The sequence below is a fragment of the Anomaloglossus baeobatrachus genome, chromosome 9, assembly GCF_048569485.1.
Source record: "Anomaloglossus baeobatrachus isolate aAnoBae1 chromosome 9, aAnoBae1.hap1, whole genome shotgun sequence".
Classification (NCBI taxonomy): domain Eukaryota; kingdom Metazoa; phylum Chordata; class Amphibia; order Anura; family Aromobatidae; genus Anomaloglossus; species Anomaloglossus baeobatrachus.
The window spans coordinates 30,709,853-30,731,391 of NC_134361.1; the positions used below are offsets into that span (position 1 = coordinate 30,709,853).

A 21,539-nucleotide genomic window follows, 5' to 3' on the forward strand; every position below is an offset into this window, starting at 1 on the left:
GCAGGACCGCTATCACTGCTGCCATGACCTTGGTGAATACCCGAGGAGCTGTGGCCAACCCTAAGGGGAGAGCCACGAATTGGAAATGTTCCTCTCCGATTGCAAAACGTAGCCAACGCTGGTGTGAAACTGCAATTGGCACATGCAGATAGGCATCTCTGATGTCGATGGATGCTAGGAAATCCCCTTGGGTCATTGAGGCAATGACTGATCGCAGAGACTCCATGCGAAAATGCCGCACCTGAACATGTGAACATGCTTGTTGAGAAGCTTGAGATCCAGGATGGGCCGGAAGGAACCGTCCTTTTTGGGGACTAGGAAGAGATTTGAGTAGAAACCTCTGAACCGTTCCCGGGCGGGAACCGGTACAATTACTCCGTTGGCCTGCAAGGATGCCACAGCCTGTGAGAAGGCGGCGGCCTTGGAGCAGGGGGGAGTTGAGAGAAAAATCTGTTTGGCGGGCTGGAAGAGAATTCTATCCTGTAGCCGTGGGAGATGATATCCCTTAGGCTATGTGTCCACGGTAGAATGTACCTGCGGATTTTTCTGCATGAAAATCCGTGACTTTCGCGGCAAATCCGCACCCGCGGATTTGCCGCGGATTTTGATGTGGATTTTTTTTTTCCCCCATTCTATACCCAAATCCGCACCAAAATCCGCAACAAACAATTGACATGCTGCAGATTTTTCCGCATCAAAATCCGCGGCAAATCCGCAGCAGAAAAATCCGCAGCATGGACACAGCATTTCCAAAATGCCATTGAAATGGCTTGGAAGTGCCGCTGCTGCAGATTTTCGGGAAATCCGCGGCAAAATCCGCGGCAAATCCGCAGCGTGGGCACATAGCCTTACTCACTGATCGTAGACGTGTTGAAACCACGCGTCGCCAAAGTGGAAGAGCCTGCCACCGACTAAGGACGTTGCTGGCGCGGACAGATAGTCACGAGGAGGGTGCCTTGGTGGCAGCACCTCCTGCGGTCTTTTGTGGACGCGCTTTTGGGCGCCAGTTGGATTTCTGGTCCTTGGCTGAGTTAGTGGACGAGGCCGAGGGCTTAGAGGAGGACCAGTTGGAGGACCGAAAGGAACGAAACCTCGACTGATTCCTGCCCTGGACAGGTTTCCTGGTTTTGGTTTGTGGCATGGAAGTACTCTTCCCGCCAGTAGCTTCCTTGATAATTTCATCCAGCTGTTCACCGAACAGCCGGGACCCAGCAAAAGGGAGTCCAGCAAGGTACTTCTTTGAAGAAGCATCTGCCTTCCACTCTCGAAGCCACAAGATCCTGCGGATAGCGAAAGAATTAGCCGAAGCCACCGCAGTGCGGTGAGAAGCTTTCAGCATGGCAGACATGGCATAGGATGAAAAAGCTGAAGCTTGGGAAGTTAAGGTAACCATTTCGGGCATAGATTCACTGGCGAGGGAATGCATCTCCTCTAGAGAAGCAGAGATGGCTTTGAGAGCCCACACTGCTGCAAAAGTCGGGGAGAACGAAGCCCCCGCCGCTTCATATACGGATTTGGCCAGAAGGTCAATCTGGCGGTCAGTGGAATCCTTAAGAGAGGTGCCATCAGCCACCGATACAACGGTCCGGGCTGAGAGTCTAGACACCGGTGGGTCTAAATTTGGGGAGTGAGCCCACTCCTTGACCACCTCAGGTGGAAAGGGAAAGCGGTCATCAGAACCACGCTTTGGGAAGCGTTTGTCAGGACAGGCCCTGGGCTTGGTCACAGCGGCCTGAAAACTGGAGTGGTTAAAGAACACACTCTTTGCTCTCTTAGGCGAGGTAAACTGGTGCTTTTCTGCCAGAGAGGGTTGATCCTCCGATACTGGCGGATTGAGATCCAGTACAGAATTAATGGACGCAATCAAATCACTAACATCTGAGTCACTTTCGGACAGATCAATGGGGTACATGGAGTTAACCTCCGAGCCCCCCGTAAAGGCATCCTCCTCGTCCTGCGAGTCAGCTTGAATCAGAGCCGCGGGACGAGGAAGGAGAGGGAACCCTGCGTCTCTTCTTAGAAGGACGGGGTCTGGGACCAGATGATGAATCCTCTGTGAGCTCCGGACCTGAGAGACCCCTAGCAGCAGAGGCACCCTGTGAAAGGGGCTGATGCATGTTCAAAGTCCTGGACAGAAGTCCCATGGAGTCAGCAAAAGACTGGGAGATAGACCTAGAAAATGATTCTACCCAAGCCGGGGGTTCAGCCACAGGAGCAGGAGCAGCCTGAGAGACCACTGGGAGTGAGACTCCAGGCTGAGGCACCGCCAGGTTAGAGCAGGCGTCACAATGTGGATATGTGCTCGGTTCAGGCAGCACGAGGTTACATGCAGTGCATACTGAATACAGCTTTGGAGCCTTGCTCCTCGTGTGAGACATGCTGCTGGAGTGGGGGCTCTGCCAGAGAATGAACCCCAGAGAGTATAATCAGAGGTCCACAACCAGAGACCGTTGTGGCTTACCAGACCGCTGGAGCGGTGTTGTGTGCCCTCCAGATCCCGAAGCCCGGACCCCCAAGCACAGCAACTCAGCAGAGATGCTGCAGACCAGCGCTTGCAGAGAGAACGCTGAGAAAATGGCCGCCGGAGCGAAGAGAAGGGGCGGGACTTGTCTGAGGAGCGGGAACTGGAGGGCTATAGAGACCTGCAGGGGAGGAGGGACGCCCCAGCAGTGGGGAGTATCCCTCCCCTGTGCTGATCGGCCGCCGGGCGGAGCCGAGCCTGTCCCTCTGCATGAGTGACATGCGAGGGCAGTGAAACTGAAACTAGGCCTACGGCGAAGCCGGGGCCTAAATTTGAGCGGCGCGGCCGGCGCGCAGGCACCATCGGCGCGGTTCTCAGGCGACAGCCAGAGAACCCGCCGGAAATGTCATAAAACACACTCAGCACACTCTCCCACAACAATAAAGTACAGGCACCCCCAATATATAAACGTCTCAGGTACTTAGCTTGCTGAGACGCAGGGTTCCAAGTCCCTGGGGATGAGTGCTCCGGTCCAGCAGGGTCCTGAAGGGCTGCGGATGGAGACCGGTCTCCTGCCAAGCATGGAGACCGTGCTGGCTCCCACTTCAAGCCAGAGCCCCGGAGGGATGGTGAAGGAGCACGGCATGTAAGGCTCCAGCCCTGGAAATCAACCTTAACAACACCGCCGACACAGTGGGGTGAGAAGGGACATGCCGGGAGTCCAGACATGGACCCGCTTTTCTTCAAACTCTTTCCAAAAATCAAAAAAAATCAGATGAGAATGCATGTGTGGATGTATGCCTCCTGAACACAAAGCGATAAACTGGCTAGATCTGGTTCTCCAGGGGGTGTATAAGCTCAGAGGGAGGAGCTACACTTTTAAGTGTAGTACTTTGTGTGTCCTCCGGAGGCAGAAGCTAAACACCCATGGTCTGGGTCTCCCATAGGAACGATAAAGAAAAGCTACCTGGTTGAAGCAACAGTTTTGTTGTAAAAAAATTTTTTTTTCTTTTCACGGCTCAACGTTATAAACTTCTATGAAGCCCCCAGGAGTTCAAAGTGCACATCAAACATCTAGAAAAAATATTTGAGGGCTCTAGTTTCCAAAATGGGGTCACTTATGGGGGAGCTCCATTGTTTAGGCACCTCAGGGAGTCTTCAAACCCGACATGGCGTCCGCTAATGAGTGCAGCTAATTTTGCGCTCAAAAATTCAAATGGCGCTCCTTGCCTTCCGAGTCCTGCCGTGTGCCCAAACATTTGATTTCCACCACATATGAGGTATGTGTGCATTCAGGAGAAAATGCACGATACATTTTATGATGCATTTTTCCTGATACCCTTGTGAAAATACTAATTTTTATGGCTAAAGTAACATTTTTGTGTTAAAAAAGTAAAATTTTCATTTTTTCGTCTACATTGCTTTGGTTGCTGTGAAGCTCCTAAAGGGTTAATAAACTTCTTGGATGTGGTTTTGAGGAGAGTGAGGGGTGCAGATTTTAGAATGGGGTCACTTTTGGGTATTTTCTTTCACCTAGGTTTCTCAAATCACTCCAAATGTGATGTGGTACCTAAAAATTTTTTGTAAATTTTGTTGGAAAAATGAGAAATTGCTGATGAACTTTGAACCCTTCTAACTTCCTAACGGAAGAAGGGAATTTTGTTTACTTACTGTAAATTCCTTTTCTTCTAGCTCCTATTGGGAGACCCAGACAATTGGTGTATAGCTACTGCCTCCGGAGGCCACACAAAGTATTACACTTTAAAAAGTGTAACCCCTCCCCTCTGCCTATACACCCTCCCGTGCATCACGGGCCCATCAGTTTTGGTGCCAAAGCAGGAAGGAGGAAACTTATAAATTGGTCTAAGGTAAATTCAATCCGAAGGATGTTCGGAGAACTGAAACCATGAACCAAAAGAACAATTCAACATGAACAACATGTGTACACAAAAGAACAAACAGCCCGAAGGGAACAGGGGCGGGTGCTGGGTCTCCCAATAGGAGCTAGAAGAAAAGGAATTTACGGTAAGTAAACAAAATTCCCTTCTTCTTTGTCGCTCCATTGGGAGACCCAGACAATTGGGACGTCCAAAAGCAGTCCCTGGGTGGGAAAAAGAATACCTCGATAAAAAGAGCCGAAACAACGGCCCCCTCTTACAGGTGGGCAACCGCCACCTGAAGGACTCGCCTACCTAGACTGGCATCTGCCGAAGCATAGGCATGCACCTGATAGTGTTTCGTGAAAGTGTGCAGACTCGACCAGGTAGCCGCCTGACACACCTACTGAGCCGTAGCCTGGTGCCGCAATGCCCAGGACGCACCCACGGCTCCGGTAGAATGGGCTTTCAGCCCTGAAGGAATCGGAAGCCCAGAAAAACGGCAGGCTTCAAAAATCGGTTCCTTGATCCACCGAGCCAAGGATGACTTGGAAGCCTGCGACCCCTTACGCTGGCCAGCGACAAGGACAAAGAGCGCATCAGAGCGGCGCAATGGCGCTGTGCGAGACACGTAGATCCGGAGTTCTCTCACTAGATCTAACAAATGCAAATTTTTTCATATTGGTGAATTGGATGAGAGCAAAGAAGGGAATTTTGTTTACTTACCGTAAATTCCTTTTCTTCTAGCTCCAATTGGGAGACCCAGACAATTGGGTGTATAGGCTATGCCTCCGGAGGCCGCACAAAGTATTACACTTAAAAGTGTTAAGCCCCTCCCCTTCTGCCTATACACCCCCCGTGCTCCCACGGGCTCCTCAGTTTTGGTGCAAAAGCAAGAAGGAGGAAAAAGAATTAAAAACTGGTTTAAAGAAACTTCAATCCGAAGGAATATCGGAGAACTGAAACCATTCAACATGAACAACATGTGTACACAAAAAAACAGGGGAGGGCGCTGGGTCTCCCAATAGGAGCTAGAAGAAAAGGAATTTACGGTAACTAAACAAAATTCCCTTCTTCTTTGTCGCTCCATTGGGAGACCCAGACAATTGGGACGTCCAAAAGCAGTCCCTGGGTGGGTAAAATAATACCTTGTAAGAGAGCCGTAAAACGGCCTCTTCCTACAGGTGGGCAACCGCCGCCTGAAGGACTCGTCTACCTAGGCTGGCATCCGCCGAAGCATAGGTATGCACCTGATAGTGTTTCGTGAAAGTGTGCAGGCTCGACCAGGTAGCCGCCTGACACACCTGCTGAGCCGTAGCCTGGTGCCTCAAAGCCCAGGACGCGCCCACGGCTCTGGTAGAATGGGCCTTCAGCCCTGAGGGAACCGGAAGCCCAGCCGAACGGTAGGCTTCGAAAATTGGCTCCTTGATCCACCGAGCCAAGGTTGATTTGGAAGCCTGTGACCCTTTACGCTGGCCAGCGACAAGGACAAAGAGTGCCTCCGAGCGGCGCAGGGGCGCCGTACGAGAAATGTAGAGTCTGAGTGCTCTCACCAGATCTAACAAGTGCAAATCCTTTTCACATTGGTGAACTGGATGAGGACAAAAAGAAGGTAAGGAGATATCCTGATTGAGATGAAAGGGGGATACCACCTTAGGGAGAAATTCCGGAACCGGACGCAGAACCACCTTGTCCTGGTGAAAAACCAGGAAAGGGGCTTTGCATGACAGCGCTGCTAGCTCAGACACTCTCCGAAGTGAAGTGACTGCTACTAGAAAAACCACTTTCTGCGAAAGGCGTGAGAGAGAAATATCTCTCATTGGCTCGAATGGTGGTTTCTGAAGAACCAGCAGCACCCTGTTCAGATCCCGGGGTTCTAACGGCCGCTTGTAAGGAGGAACGATGTGACAAACCCCCTGCAGGAACGTGCGTACCTGTGGAAGTCTGGCTAGGCGCTTCTGGAAAAACACAGAGAGCGCTGAGACTTGTCCCTTAAGGGAGCCGAGCGACAAACCCTTTTCCAGTCCAGATTGAAGGAAGGACAGAAAAGTGGGCAAGGCAAAAGGCCAGGGAGAAAAACCCTGAGCAGAGCACCACGACAGGAAAATTTTCCACGTCCTGTGGTAGATCTTGGCGGACGTTGGTGTCCTAGCCTGTCTCATAGTGGCAATGACGTCTTGAGATAACCCTGAAGACGCTAGGATCCAGGACTCAATGGCCACACAGTCAGGTTGAGGGCCGCAGAATTCAGATGGAAAAACGGCCCTTGAGATAGCAAGTCTGGTCGGTCTGGTAGTGCCCACGGTTGGCCGACCGTGAGATGCCACAGATCCGGGTACCACGACCGCCTCGGCCAGTCTGGAGCGACGAGGATGACGCGGCGGCAGTCGGCCCTGATCTTGCGTAACACTCTGGGCAACAGTGCCAGCGGAGGAAACACATAAGGGAGCTGAAACTGCGACCAATCCTGAACTAAGGCGTCTGCCGCCAGAGCTCTGGGATCTTGAGACCGTGCCATGAACACCGGTACCTTGTTGTTGTGCCGGGACGCCATGAGGTCGACGTCCGGCACCCCCCAGCGGCAACAGATCTCCTGAAACACGTCCGGGTGAAGGGACCATTCCCCTGCGTCCATGCCCTGGCGACTGAGATAGTCTGCTTCCCAGTTTTCCACGCCTGGAATGTGAACTGCAGAGATGGTGGAGGCCGTGGCTTCCACCCACATCAAAATCCGCCGGACTTCCTGGAAGGCTTGCCGACTGCGTGTGCCGCCTTGGTGATTGATGTATGCCACCGCTGTGGAATTGTCCGACTGAATTCTGATCTGCTTGCCTTCCAGCCACTGCTGGAACGCCTTCAGGGCAAGATACACTGCCCGTATTTCCAGAACATTGATCTGAAGCGAGGACTCTTGCTGGGTCCACGTACCCTGAGCCCTGTGGTGGAGAAAAACCGCTCCCCACCATGACAGACTCGCGTCCGTCGTGACCACCTCCCAGGATGGGGGTAGGAAGGATTTCCCCTTCGATAATGAAGTGGGAAGAAGCCACCACCGAAGGGAAGCTTTGGTCGCCTGAGAGAGGGAGACGTTCCTGTCGAGGGACGTCGGCTTCCTGTCCCATTTGCGTAGGATGTCCCATTGAAGTGGACGCAGGTGAAACTGCGCGAACGGAACTGCCTCCATTGCTGCCACCATCTTCCCCAGGAAGTGCATGAGGCGCCTCAAGGGGTGTGACTGGCCTTGAAGGAGAGATTGTACCCCTGTCTGTAGTGACCGCTGCTTGATCAGTGGAAGCTTCACTATCGCTGAGAGGGTATGAAACTCCATGCCAAGATATGTCAGCGATTGGGCCGATGTCAGATTTGACTTTGGAAAATTGATGATCCACCCGAAACTCTGGAGAGTCTCCAGGGTAGCGTCGAGGCTGTGTTGGCATGCCTCTAGAGAGGGTGCCTTGATCAACAGATCGTCCAAGTACGGGATCACCGAGTGACCCTGAGAGTGGAGGACCGCTACTACAGTAGCTATAACTTTGGTGAAAACCCGTGGGGCTGTTGCCAGGACGAACGGCAGTGCCACGAACTGCAGGTGTTCGTTTTCTATGGCGAAGCGCAAGAAGCGCTGGTGCTCTGGAGCAATCGGTACGTGGAGATATGCATCCTTGATATCGATCGATGCAAGGAAATCTCCTTGGGACATTGAGGCGATGACGGAGCGGAGGGATTCCATCCGGAACCGCCTGGTCTTTACGTGTTTGTTGAGAAGTTTCAGGTCCAGGACAGGACGGAAAGACCCGTCCTTCTTTGGGACCACAAACAAGTTGGAGTAAAAACCGTGACCCTGTTGCTGAATAGGAACAGGGACCACCACTCCTTCTGCCTTCAGAGTGCCCAGCGCCTGCAGAAGAGCCTCGGCTCGCTCGGGAGGCGGGGATGACCTGAAGAATCGAGTCGGGGGACGAGAGGTGAACTCTATCTTGTAACCGTGAGACAGAATGTCTCACACCCAACGGTCTTTTACCCGTGGCAGCCAGGTGTCGCAAAAGCGGGAGAGCCTGCCACCGACCGAAGATGCGGAGTGGGGAGGCCGAAAGTCATGAGGAAGCCGCTTTGGTAGCGGCACCTCCGGTGGCCTTTTTAGGACGTGACTTAGACCGCCATGCATCAGAGTTCCTTTGATCTTTGAGGCCTTGTGGACGAGGAGAATTGGGACCTGCCCGCGCCCCGAAAGGACCGAAAACTCGACTGCCCTCTCCTCTGTTGGGGTATTTTCGGTTTGGGCTGGGGTAAGGATGTATCCTTTCCCTTGGATTGTTTGATGATTTCATCCAAACGCTCGCCAAACAATCGGTTGGCAGAAATTGGCAAACTGGTTAAGCGCTTTTTGGAAACAGAATCTGCCTTCCATTCCCGTAGCCACAAGGCCCTGCGGAGTACCACCGAATTGGCGGCTGCAACCGCCGTACGGCTCGCAGAGTCCAGAACAGCATTAATAGCGTAAGACGCAAATGCCGAAGTCTGTGTGGTTATGGACGCCACCTGTGGCGCGGACGTGCGTGTGGCTGCGTCGATTTGCGCTTGACCTGCTGAGATAGCTTGCAGCGCCCATACGGCTGCGAATGCTGGGGCAAAAGAAGCGCCGATAGCTTCATAGATGGATTTCAACCAGAGCTCCATCTGCCTGTCAGTGGCATCTTTGAGTGAAGCCCCGTCTTCCACTGCAAGTATGGATCTAGCTGCCAGTCTGGAGATTGGAGGATCCACTTTGGGACACTGAGCCCAACTTTTGACCACGTCAGGGGGAAAGGGATAACGTGTATCCTTAAGGCGCTTAGAAAAACACTTATCTGGACAAGCCTGGTGATTCTGGACTGCCTCTCTGAAATCAGAGTGGTCCAGAAACATACTTGGTGTACGCTTGGGAAACCTGAAACGGAATTTCTCCTGCTGTGAAGCTGACTCCTCCACCGGAGGAGCTGAGGGAGAAATATCCAACATACGATTGATGGACACAATAAGGTCGTTCACTATGGCGTCCCCGTCCGGAGTATCAAGATTGAGAGCGGCCTCAGGATCAGAATCCTGATCAGCTGTGTCCGCATCATCAACTAGAGATTCCCCCCGCTGAGACCCTGAACAATATGAGGATGTCAAGGGAATTGTCAAGCGAGCTCGCTTAGTCGGTCTGGGGCCGGGGTCTGTGTCAGAACCCTCAGCCTGGGATCCATGAGACACCCCAGGAGGACATTGTTGGTCCAACTGAGGTGGGCCAGGGGACAAAGATTCAACAGAGTCCCTGTGCTGAGATACCGGCCTGGACTGCAAGGCTTCTAGTATCTTAGCCATAGTCTCAGAGAGTTTTGCAAACTCTGTCCCCGTCACCTGAACAGTGTCAGCAGGTGGCTCCCCCTGGGCCCCCCTTAGCAGAGGCTCTAGCTGAGTAAGTGCCACAGGGGCCGAACAGTGCACACAATGAGGGTCAGTGGAACCTGCCGGTAGCTGGGTCATACATGCGGCGCAGGCAGCATAATAAGCCTGTGTTTTGGCACCCCTGCCTTTCGTGGGCGCCATGCTATTATCTTCCCTGAGTAACACAATAGGGTATATAGCCAGAAATCAACTGTGCACCATACAGTGTAAAATATGTATACCATAAACATATAATGTTACACTACTGCACAATGGGGCTAGCACCACAGGTGCTGCTTACCACCCGCCTAAAGCGGTTGTGAGGCCACCAGAGTCCCTGCCTGAGTCTCCCAGACTTTGTCCCCCTCTGTAGCGTCCAAGGAGCTGACAGGAATGGCTGCCGGCGTCCTGAGGAGAGGTGGGAGCCGTGGGCGTGGCTCAGAAAGTGCGGGAGCTGGTGCCTGCACTGTGCACAGTGAGGGGAGTGGAGTATGCAAAGCATGCTCCAGCCCTCAGTGCTGCTCGTTCTGTGCAGCGTCCCGCCCTTCCCCTGCCTGTCAGGGCTGTGGGCGGGAGGAAAGGAAACTAGGCCGCAAAAAGCCGGGGACTCTAGTAATAAACGCGGCCGCCGTAAAAGCGCGGCCGGCGCGAAAGTCCCCGGCGCACTACAAGTCCCAGCCGCGCCGCAGTGTTTCCCTGGCAGCGGCGGTTAGTGCGGCAGTCCCTATACATAAACACACTCAGCAGCGCTGAGTGTGTAATGGCACATATTAACCCGGTCAGCGCCGCGGTCCCCGGTGCACTAGCACACCCAGCAATGCTGGAGTGTTGCTGTGCGCGGTCCCCACGGGGACACAGAGTACCTCCAAGTAGCAGGGCCATGTCCCTGAACGATACCCGGCTCCTATCCAGCAGTCTCCCAGGAGTTGTGGATGAAGCACGGTCTCAGTGCCTGGAGACCGATAGGATCCCACTTCACCAGAGCCCTGAGGGGGATGGGGAAGGAAAGCAGCATGTGGGCTCCAGCCTCCGTACCCGCAATGGATACCTCAACCTTAACTACACCGCCGACAAGAGTGGGGTGAGAAGGGATTATGCTGGGGGCCCTATATGGGCCCACTTTTCTTCCATCCGATATAGTCAGTAGCTGCTGCTGACCAATCTGTGGAGCTGTGCGTGCGTGTCTGACCTCCTTCGCACAAAGCAAAAAACTGAGGAGCCCGTGGGAGCACGGGGGGTGTATAGGCAGAAGGGGAGGGGCTTAACACTTAAGTGTAATACTTTGTGCGGCCTCCGGAGGCATAGCCTATACACCCAATTGTCTGGGTCTCCCAATGGAGCGACAAAGAAATGAAGGATAAGGAGATATCCTGATTGAGATGAAAAGTGGACACCACCTTAGGGAGAAAGTCCGGGACCGGACGCAGAACCACCTTATCCTGGTGAAAATACCAGGAAAAGGCCTTTACATGACAGCGCTGCAAGCTCTGACACTCTACGGAGTGAAGTAACCGCCACTAGAAATGCCACCTTCTGCGAAAGACGTGATAGAGAGACATCCCACAGCGGCTCAAAAGGTGGTTTTTGATGAGCCTGTAGAACCATGTTGAGATCCCAGGGTTCCAGCGGACGCTTGTAAGGTGGGACTATGTGGCAAACTCCCTGCAGGAACGTGCGGACCTGCGGAAGCCTGGCTAGACGCTTTTGAAAAAACACGGAAGGCGCCGAGACTTGACCTTAGAGAGAGCCGAGAGACAACCCTTGTCCAATCCCGATTGAAGGAAGGAAAGAAAACTGGGTAAGGCAAACGGCCAGGTGGTAAACCCCCTCTCAGAGCACCAGGCTAAGAAGATCCTCCAAGTTCTGTGACAGATCTTGGCTGACGTTGGTTTCCTGGCCTGTCTCATAGTGTCCACACAGTCAGGTTGAGGGCCGCAGAATTCAGATGGAAAAATGGCCCTTGAGATAGCAAGTCTGGTCGGTCTGGGAACGCCCACGGTTGCCCCACCGTGAGATGCCACAGATCGGGGTACCACGACCGCCTCGGCCAATCTGGAGCGACAAGAATGGCGCGGCGGCAGTCGGACCTGATCTTGCGCAACACTCTGGGCAGCATTGCCCGAGGAGGGAATACATAAGGCAGTTGAAACTGCGACCAATCCTGAGCTAAGGCGTCCGCAGCCAGAGCTCTGTGGTCCTGAGACCGTGCCATGAATGCCGGGACCTTGTTGTTGTGCCGAGACGCCATGAGATCGACGTCCGGCGTTCCCCAACGGCAACCGATCTCTTGAAACACGTCCGGGTGGAGAGACCATTCCCCCGCGTCCATGCCCTGGCGACTGAGGAAGTCTGCTTCCCAGTTTTCTACGCCCGGAATGTGAACCACGGAGATGGTGGAACGCCTTGAGGGCTAGATACACTGCCCTTATCTCCAGAACATTGATCTGAAGGGAGGACTCTGTCAGAGTCCAGGTTCCCTGAGCCTTGTGGTGGAGAAAAAACGTTCCCCATCCTGACAGGCTCGCGTCCGTCGTGACCACAGCCCAGGATGGGGGCAGAAAGGATTTTTCTTTCGACAGAGAAGTGGGGAGAAGCCACCACTGAAGTGAGGTCTTGGCTTCCAGAGACAGAGAGACGTTCCTGTCTAAGGACGTCGGCCTCTTGTCCCATTTGCTGAGAATGTCCTATTGTAGAGGACGCAGATGAAATTGCGCAAATGGAACTGCCTCCATTGCTGCCACCATCTTCCCCAGGAAGTGCATGAGGCGCCTCAAGGGGTGCGACTGGGCCCGAAGAAGGGATTGCACCCCTGTCTGCAGCGACCGCTGTTTGTCTAGCGGCAGCTTGGCCATCTCTGAGAGAGTATGAAACTCCATCCTGAGGTACGTCAGTGACAGGGTCGGAGACAATTTTGACTTTGGAAAATTGATGATCCACCCGAAACCTCTGGAGAGTCTCCAGAGCAACGGTCAGACTGTGTTAACAAGCCACCCTGTGATGTCGATTGATGCTAGGAAGTCTCCTTGGGACATCGAAGCGATGACAGATCGGAGGGATTCCATGCGAAACCGCCTGGTTGTCACATGTTTGTTGAGCAATTTGAGGTCCAAAACGGAACGGAATGAGCCGTCCTTTTTTGGCACCACGAACAGATTGGAGTAAAAACCGCGACCGCGTTCCTGAGGGGAACGGGGATCACCCCTCCTTCTGTTGTCAGAGTGTCCACCGCCTGAAAAGCGCAACGGTCCGTTCGGGGGGCGGAGATGTTCTGAAAAAAACGAGTCGGAGGACGAGAGCTGCACCCTTATCCTGAAACCGTGAGACAGATGTCTCTCACCCCTCGGTCTTGGACATGTGGCCCCAGGCGTCGCAAAAGCGGGAGAGCCTGCCACCGACCGAGGATGCGGTTGGGGCGGCCGAAAGTCATGAGGAGGCCGCCTTGGAGACGGTGCCTCCGGTGGTCTTTGGAGGACGTGACTTAGACCGCCGTGGAGAAGAGTTCCTCTGGCTCTTCTGTGGCCTGTTGGACGAGGAGGGCTGGGACGCTTGAGAAGCCAAGGACACAACCTGCGGGGCAGAGATACGTGCGACCGCATTAATCTCAGCCAGAGAAGCTGAGATAGCTTGGAGAGCCCTCACGGCTGCGAAGGCCGGAGCAAAAGATGCGCCTATGGCTTCAAAGATGGATTTCATCATAAGCTTTATTTGCCTGTCAGTGGCATCCATGAGAGATGAACCATCTGCCACTAATACTACGGATCTAGCCGCCAGTCTGGAGACTGGAGGATCCACCCTGTGACACTGAGCCCAACCCTTAACTACGTCAGGGGGGAAAAGGGTAACGTGTGTCATTAAGGCGCTTAGTAAAGCGCTTGTCCGGAAAGTTCTGTGCTTCTGGACAGCCTCTCTGAAGTTAGAGTGATCGAAAAAAACGCACTACGTGTACATTTGGGAAACCTAAACTGGTGTTTCTCCCGCTGTGAAGCCGACTCCTCCATAGGAGAAGATGGGGAAGAGAGGTCTAGCACCTGGTTGACGGACGCTATAAGGTCGTTTACTATGGCGTCCCCTTCAGGTGTATCCAGATTGAGCGCAACGTTAGGTTCAGAGCCCTGAGCTGCTACCTCCGCTTCATCCTTAACTACGACAGTGAAGTCGTGGAAGGTTCTCAGCGAGCCCGGTTAGCCTGTGTGAGGCCGCGGTCCATGTCGGAGTTCTCACCGTGGGATCTGGGTGTTACCCCAGGAGCCCCTTGTTAAACCGACCCAGAGGGGCCTGGGGGCGTGAACTCACAGCTCCCTGGCCCTGTGTTACCGTTCTGGACTGCAAAGCTTCCAGCTTAGCAGCCCCCCTGTTCATAGACTGGGCCATGGAATGACTCAGAGTTGCTCAGTCAAACGTGCAAACTCTGTCCCTGCCATCTGTGCAGTGGAAGCCGGTGGTACCACCTAAGCCGAGGGTCCCACCCGTGCCAGAGGCTCCGGCTGAGTGAGTACCCCAGGGGCCAAGCATTTGCAATGATAGGTGGAACCTGCCGGCAATATAGCCGCACAAGAGGTACAGGTTGCAAAGAAAGCCTGTGCCTTGGCACCCTTACTGTTTGCGGACGACCTGCTGATGTCACCTCTTAGTAATCAGCGAGGGTACATAGCCAAAAGCAAATAGTGCTGCCGAACAGTGAAATCATATACCATATACCATATAAATATATATATATATATATATATATATACATATATATATATATATATATATATATATATATATATATATATATATATATATATATATATATATATACATATATATATATATATATATATATATATATATATATATATATATATAAACACTTCGGCACCTAAGGGGGGCCAGCACCCGATTGGGAAACTGGTGCCCCACAGTGCACAGTGAGGGGGGAGGAGGATACCAAGTATGCTCCAGCCCTCACTGCCGACGTCCCGTCGGCCGTCCCGTCGTTACCCCTGACTGGCAGGCCCGGGAACGGGAGTATATGGTACTAGGCCGCAAGAGCCGGGGACTAAAGTTAAAGACACGGCCGGCAAACAGGCGCGGTCGGCGCGGTAGTCCCGGACTCACAAACCACACAGCAACCGCTGCAGCGTTTGTAACCCAGGTGCTGTATGCAGCGTCCCCCAAAGGGGACACAGAGTACCTTATGGATGCAGGGCTCTGTCCCTGATGAGGTCCTGTCTCCTGTCCGTCAGAATCCCCCAGGGGCTGCGGATGGAGACCGGTCCCAGCGCATGGCGACCGGTTATGAACCCCCTCTCCTAGAGCTGCAGTGCTGCCGAACAGTGAGCACATTCTGAGATCTCCACCGGCAGAATCATGCCATATAACAATGGCTGCCGGGGTTCCGAGGGGAGGAGGGAGCCGAGGGCGGAACCACAAAAAGTGCGGGAATCTGCGCCCCATAGTGAACAGTGAGGGGGGAGGAGGACAGCGAAGTGTGCTCCAGCCCTCACCGTCGGCGTCATACCGACCGTCCCGCCCCTCCCCCTGACTGGCAGGCCCAGGGGCGGGAGTTCAATACACTAGGCCGCAAAAGCCGGGGACTAAAGTAAAAACCGCGGCCGGCAAACAGGCACGGCCGGCGCGGTAGTCCCGGTCAAAAAAATCACACCGCAGTCGCTGCAGCGTCTGAGGCCAAGGTGCTTCATGCACCGTCCCAAAGGGGACACAGAGTACCTGTAGATGCAGGGCCATGTCCCTGACGATACTCCATCTCCTGTCCGGCAGATACCACCAGGGGCTGCGGAGGGAGCCCGGTCCCAGTGCCTGGATGACCGGTTAGGATCCCACTTCACCCAGAGCCCCTAAGGGATGGGGAAGGAAAACGGCATGTGGCTCCAGCCTGTGTACCCGCAATGGGTACCTCAACCTTAACAGCACCGCCGACTCAGTGGGGTGAGAAGGGAGCATGCCGGGGGCCCTGTTAGGGGCCCTCTTTTCTTCCATCCGATATAATCAGCAGCTGCTGCTGACTAAAATGTGGAGCATTGTGTGTGTGTCAGCCTCCTTCAACACAAAGCATAAAACTGATGGGCCCGTGATGCACGGGAGGGTGTATAGGCAGAGGGGAGGGGTTACACTTTTTAAAGTGTAATACTTTGTGTGGCCTCCGGAGGCAGTAGCTATACACCAATTGTCTGGGTCTCCCAATGGAGCGACAAAGAAATTTTTTTTTTTCCAAAAATTGCACTGGTGTAAAGCAGACAAGTGGGAAATGTTATTTAGTAACTATTTTGTGTGAAATATCTCTCAGATTTATGGGCATAAAATTTCAAATTTTGAAAATTGCAAAATTTTCAAAATTTTCGCCAAATTTCCGAAATGTTCACAAATAAACGCAAAACATATCGGCCTAAATTTACCACTGACATGAAGTACAATATGTCACGAAAAAACAATCTCAGAATCGCCAGGATCCGTTGAAGTCTTCCAAAGTTATAACCTGTCAAAGTGACACTGGTCAAAATTGCAAAAAATGGCCGGGTCTTTAAGGTGAAAACAGGCTGGGGGCTGAAGGGGTTAAATGTAGACGAAACTTTTTGCTAAAATACTGGCGACCATACTGGCACCTCTGCTTCCACGAATTATCCATCCAGATCAGGCGGGGTTTATGGCAGGTCGTGAGGCACGAGACAACACAATTAAGGCCATTAACTTAATACATGCAGCAAAAACAGGAGGAATTCCGTCCTTGCTATTGTCGACCGATGCCGAAAAGGCATTTGATAGAGTGGACTGGACATTTATGGAGGTTACGCTCAGAAGTCTGGGGTTGGGTGACGGTATGTTGGGATGGATATTGTCTCTTTACACTGTACCATCAGCGAGGGTGCGTGTGAATGGGATCCTTTCACCATTTCAAATGGCACCCGTCAGGGATGCCCGCTATCCCCTCTAATATTCATCCTAACGTTAGAACCTTTCCTTAGACATGTACGAGCTAATAGTGATATTGCGGGTGTGGCGGTACGCCGGGCCGTGCATAAAATCACAGCATATGCGGACGATCTCCTGTTTTTTGTCTCGGCCCCCAAAGTGTCTCTCCCTAACTTGATGAAAGAGTTTCAGATAAATTCTAAATTAGCAAACTTCAAAATTAACTTCTCAAAGTCAGAGGTCCTTAACATCAATCTGTCCTACAGGGAAGTGGAGGAGTTGAAATCGTCCTTTAGTTTTCGGTGGGCAGTTCAGTTTCTTAATTACCTGGGAATACGTCTTACAGTGACTTGAGCCTCCTCTATGTCCACAATTTTCCACCCTTGCTAGCATCCATTAGGAAAGACTGTGACCGTGGGGAAAATCCCTGTTCTCATGGTTTGGTAGAAATCAAATCTTTAAGATGAATATACTGCCCAAGCTCTTATACATTTTCCAAGCTCTCCCAATTAAAATTCCGGCTGCATTCTTCCAAACACTCGAGTCAATTCAGTCATTTTTTATATGGGCGGGCAAACCAGTACGCTTAAAGAGAACCACCCTATTTAGACCCAAATGCAGAGGCGGGATCGGGCTGCCGGATATGAAACGTTACCATTTAGCGGGCCATCTCACCAGGATAATTGATTGGTGTAGGAACGGTACACAGAAGGTGTGGGTCCAAATTGAACAGTCTTTTTCTCAAATACCTTTAAATAAACTGCCTTGGGTGCTCCCGGAGGCTCCTGTGGGGCTGAAGGTACATCCAACTATTGGTCCTACGGTGACTTACTGCAATACGGGTCTGGTGCGTGCAGATTTGATCCCCCTTCACTCCCGCATGATGCCTATCTTGAGCCATCCCTCTTTTGAGCCAGGAAGAACGGACCCCATATTTCAGTTGTGGATACACAATGGGATGGATCAGGTAGAAGACTTGGGAGACCGAGAGGGTTGGCCCTCGATTGCCAATCTGGAGGCTAGACAAACCCCAGCCCCGTAGGGACGCTGGAGATGTTTACAGCTGGCACATTTTCTCAGTAAAATTCCAAATAGAGCCTATTTCCAACAGCCCAAGACACGATTTGAACTTATCTGTGGGGGCACAGGCCCGACTCGACACTCGTTATCGGCGGTATATTCTCTGTTATCCTCGCCTTCAGACCAACCTCCTCCGTCATTTGTAGTGAAGTGGGAGAGGGACCTCGGCGTGAGCCTCTCCTCTGACCAATGGGAACGCATCTGTTCGCTTGCACACAGCTCATCCATTAGCTCTAGATTCCAGGAAGCCAGTTACAAATTGCTGTCCAGATGGTACAGGGTGCCATCTGGAATTCATGCCATTTTTCCAGAGGTGGATCCTACTTGCTGGAGATGTGGTGGGGAGGAGGGCACTCTCTTCCACGTGTTTTGTGAGTGCGAGGCGATCCAGCCATTCTGGAAAGGTGTGTCTGACATCCTCCGGTTGGTTACAGGAACCACTGAGGAAATGGGTCCAGCCATCTTCCTGTTGCATCATTGCGAGACCCCATTAAAAACATATAAAGCATCCCTGAGGAAGTTCCTCATAATGGCAGCGAGACTATGTATCCCGGAGAGATGGAGATCTCGGACCCCCCCCCCCCCCTCGGTGGCACAATGGATCACTAAGGTCAATGACCTAATGCATATGGAGGATCTGACCTGCTCATTGCATGACTCATATGTGAAATTCTGGGCCACCTGGCGGGGGTGGATGGACTTCCAACAAACAGGGGACTATATAGAGTTGGTGGGAGACGGCACGGGAACCAACAAATCCGCAATCCTGTGAGTGTGCTGATAGGCGGCGGGTATGAATGTCCGCCGACTCTCCCTCTCCCCCCCCCCCATCCCCCTACCCTTCTACCTCACCTCCTCCCGTCCCATCTCTTCCCGGCTCATCCTCTTATGCCTCTTCTAAATTCTCTCTCTTTTTCTATCTTATCTTCTTTTTCTTTTCTTCTTTCAAACTTGAGTTTCTTAATATCTTAAGGCACAATGGACGTCTTCACTTAAATAAAGAATAAAGAAAAACCTTACGGGAACCTTGCATAGTTAGATGTTCGGGAGGGGATGTACGTCTGCTACACCCTACCTAGTTGTGCATAAGAATGGTTTCAATGTACTCTCTATCCGGAGCAGACTGATTTTTGCAGACGGGCCGTTAGGTCCATGGACCTGTATTTGTTTTGTTATGACGGTTTCTAAATAAATAAAGAATTTAAAAAAAAAGCCAAAAACTAAGCTAATAGAAGCATTTCACAACATATATTTCAACACCACAGATATTCCACACAGATTTAACTAAATTGGCCAAGTAATGTTGTCTGTCTCTTTCCCCCGGTCTGTCTCTTTCCCCCGGTCTGTCTCTTTCCCCCGGTCTGTCTCTTTCCCCGGTCTGTCTCTTTCCCCCGGTCTGTCTCTTTCCCCCGGTCTGTCTCTTTCCCCCGGTCTGTCTCTTTCCCCCGGTCTGTCTCTTTCCCCCGGTCTGTCTCTTTCCCCCGGTCTGTCTCTTTCCCCCGGTCTATCTCTGTCTGTCTTTTTCACCGTCTGTCTCTGTCTGTCTCTTTCCCTGTCTGTCTCTATCTCTCTGTTTCTTTCCCTGTCTGTCTCTCTGTCTGTGTCTCTCTCCATCCGTCTCCCCACCGACATCTTATTACCTCACATATAAGCTTTTTATACTATGAATGTCTTTTGTTCCTATAGCAACCAATCACAGCTCCTACTAATAACCTGTAGTTCCAGGCTCCATTTACTTTAATGGAGGCATGTTTTTTTGGAAAGTAACTGTAAAGTGTGGGGTTAAATTTTCCTGTCAACACATAGTCTACGACCTTCCCTGGGTCACATGAGGTGTCTGTGCAAAATTTCGTGATTGTAAATGCGACGGTGCGGATACACTTTTCGTTTCACTTTTTCCCCCCATTATGTAGATAGGGGCAAAATTGATTGGTAAATGGGAACGCGCGGGGTTGAAATTTCACCTCACAACATAGCCTATGACGCTATCGGGGTCCAGACGTGTGAGTGTGCAAAATTTTGTGGCTGTAGCTGCGACGGTGCAGATGCCAATCCCGGACACACACACACACACACACACACAGTTATATATTAGATATATATATATGCAGGCATACAATGCTACAGACGTGGGTTTTTCTTTGGACTCGCTCCTTTTCTAACCTTTGCGAGCAGGTTTAGTGTTATGTTTGCTCGTACCTGAGCGATATCATCCTTGTAGATGCCCCTCTTGAGCCGAACCCAAGATTTGGGCTTGAGGTTTGTCACTTCTTTCACCACCTTTAGGACGTCGGTCATTTCTTTGATGGGCACCATCTGCTGGTTCCAGTAGCCATCCGCAGGTTTCCCACTCCCTCAATGGCTTGCTTGACATGAGTCTGTTTGTACGCCTCGACGTAGATGTAACCCTTCACGTGCTCCGGGGCGACCACAGACTTGATCTGAAGAGGCTGTAGACAAAGAGGAAAAAAAGATAAAAAAATTAGTGAAGGGCGACTGAAGGAGATGAGAGAGTAAGATAACGAAGAGGTGAGTGCATACTAATGAACACACTTACCGCATCTGTGAACTGGTATGCAATGAATTTCCTCATCAGCGCGATGGCGGTGGCACGTTCTTCTCCAATCTTCAAAAAAAGGAAAAAAGTATTTAGCTGAAAATGTTGCATACAGTGATCCCAAATAAATGATGCTCTAATCAGCGTTGATGTCTTATCTCTGGGATCCCCACCATTGCTACAATGTAAGGGGTTGTGGATACTTCACAGTGATACTCTCGGTCGTCCACTGTGCAAGATTACAAAAAACAACCGTCCCATCTACTTGCATGATGTAAAATCCGTCCATAGTGGGCATCATCGCTGTGCGCAGCAGCTAATAAGACCCCGAAAGTTGGACCCAAAGCGACTGCAATAAAAATCTCCCCTGAATATTGTCTGCAATAAAACCAATGACTGGAGATGGGCAAATAGATTTGCAGGACTCTGCTTCAGCGGCCACTTTTGTAGTCCGCGGTGCTGGACGGGAGCCTTGAGATCCGACCTCCTACCCACCGCCATCTTTTCTGATTAGTGAGCCCAACACCACTGATGTGATTGATTTGCTCATCTGTATTGACGACTAATGCAAACACCAATTTAATGCCAATTTCCCCTCAGGACAAAAGAAAATCCAGTAAATGCTTAATTATCTAGGATTTTTAATAGTTACATAGTTTGAAAAAAAGCCCTAGGTCCATCTAGGTCACCCTTCCTCCACCAGATCTACATTTTGTCCCTAAGGCTGCTTTCACACTATGTTTTTTTAGCATGCGTCATGAACTTTTTTTGCTGTAAAAGTGGATCCTGTTTTTACAAAGAAAAACGCATGTGTTATTTTGCAGGATCCTGCCACTTGAAGTTTATGGGCGGGCATTGGAGTCATGTGATCGGGAGTGAGGGGAACTGGACGTGACAGACTGGGAGCCGGCATCTGAAAGCTGAGAACGCTGGTAACCAAGGTAATCATCGGGTAACTAAGCGAAGTGCTTTGCTTGGTTACCAATGTTTGCCGATCGAGGGAGGGGGGAGAGAGAGGGTGGGAGAGAGAGGGAGGGGGTGGAGAGGGAGGGAGAGAGGGGGGGTGGGGGAGAGGGAGAGGGAGGGAGGGGGAGGAGGGAAGGGGGGAGAGGGAGGGAGGGGGTGGAGAGGGAGGGAGGGGGGGAGAGGGAGGGAGGGGGAGGAGAGAGGGAGGGAGGGGGGCAGAGAGGGAGGGGGGGGGGAGAGGGGGAGGGGGGGGAGAGGGAGGGAGAGAGGGGGGGTG

At 51.9% G+C, this 21,539-nt stretch overlaps 1 protein-coding gene across 1 annotated transcript in view; it reads right to left on the reverse strand.

The window, feature by feature from the left end:
• Positions 1-21,539, reverse strand: part of SUPT5H (SPT5 homolog, DSIF elongation factor subunit) — a 104,752-nt gene that overhangs the window by 32,169 nt on the left and 51,044 nt on the right. The window contains 3 exon segments of the mRNA XM_075323471.1: positions 19,939-20,075; positions 20,078-20,189; positions 20,297-20,365. Coding sequence (XP_075179586.1) covers positions 19,939-20,075; positions 20,078-20,189; positions 20,297-20,365 — 318 coding nt within the window.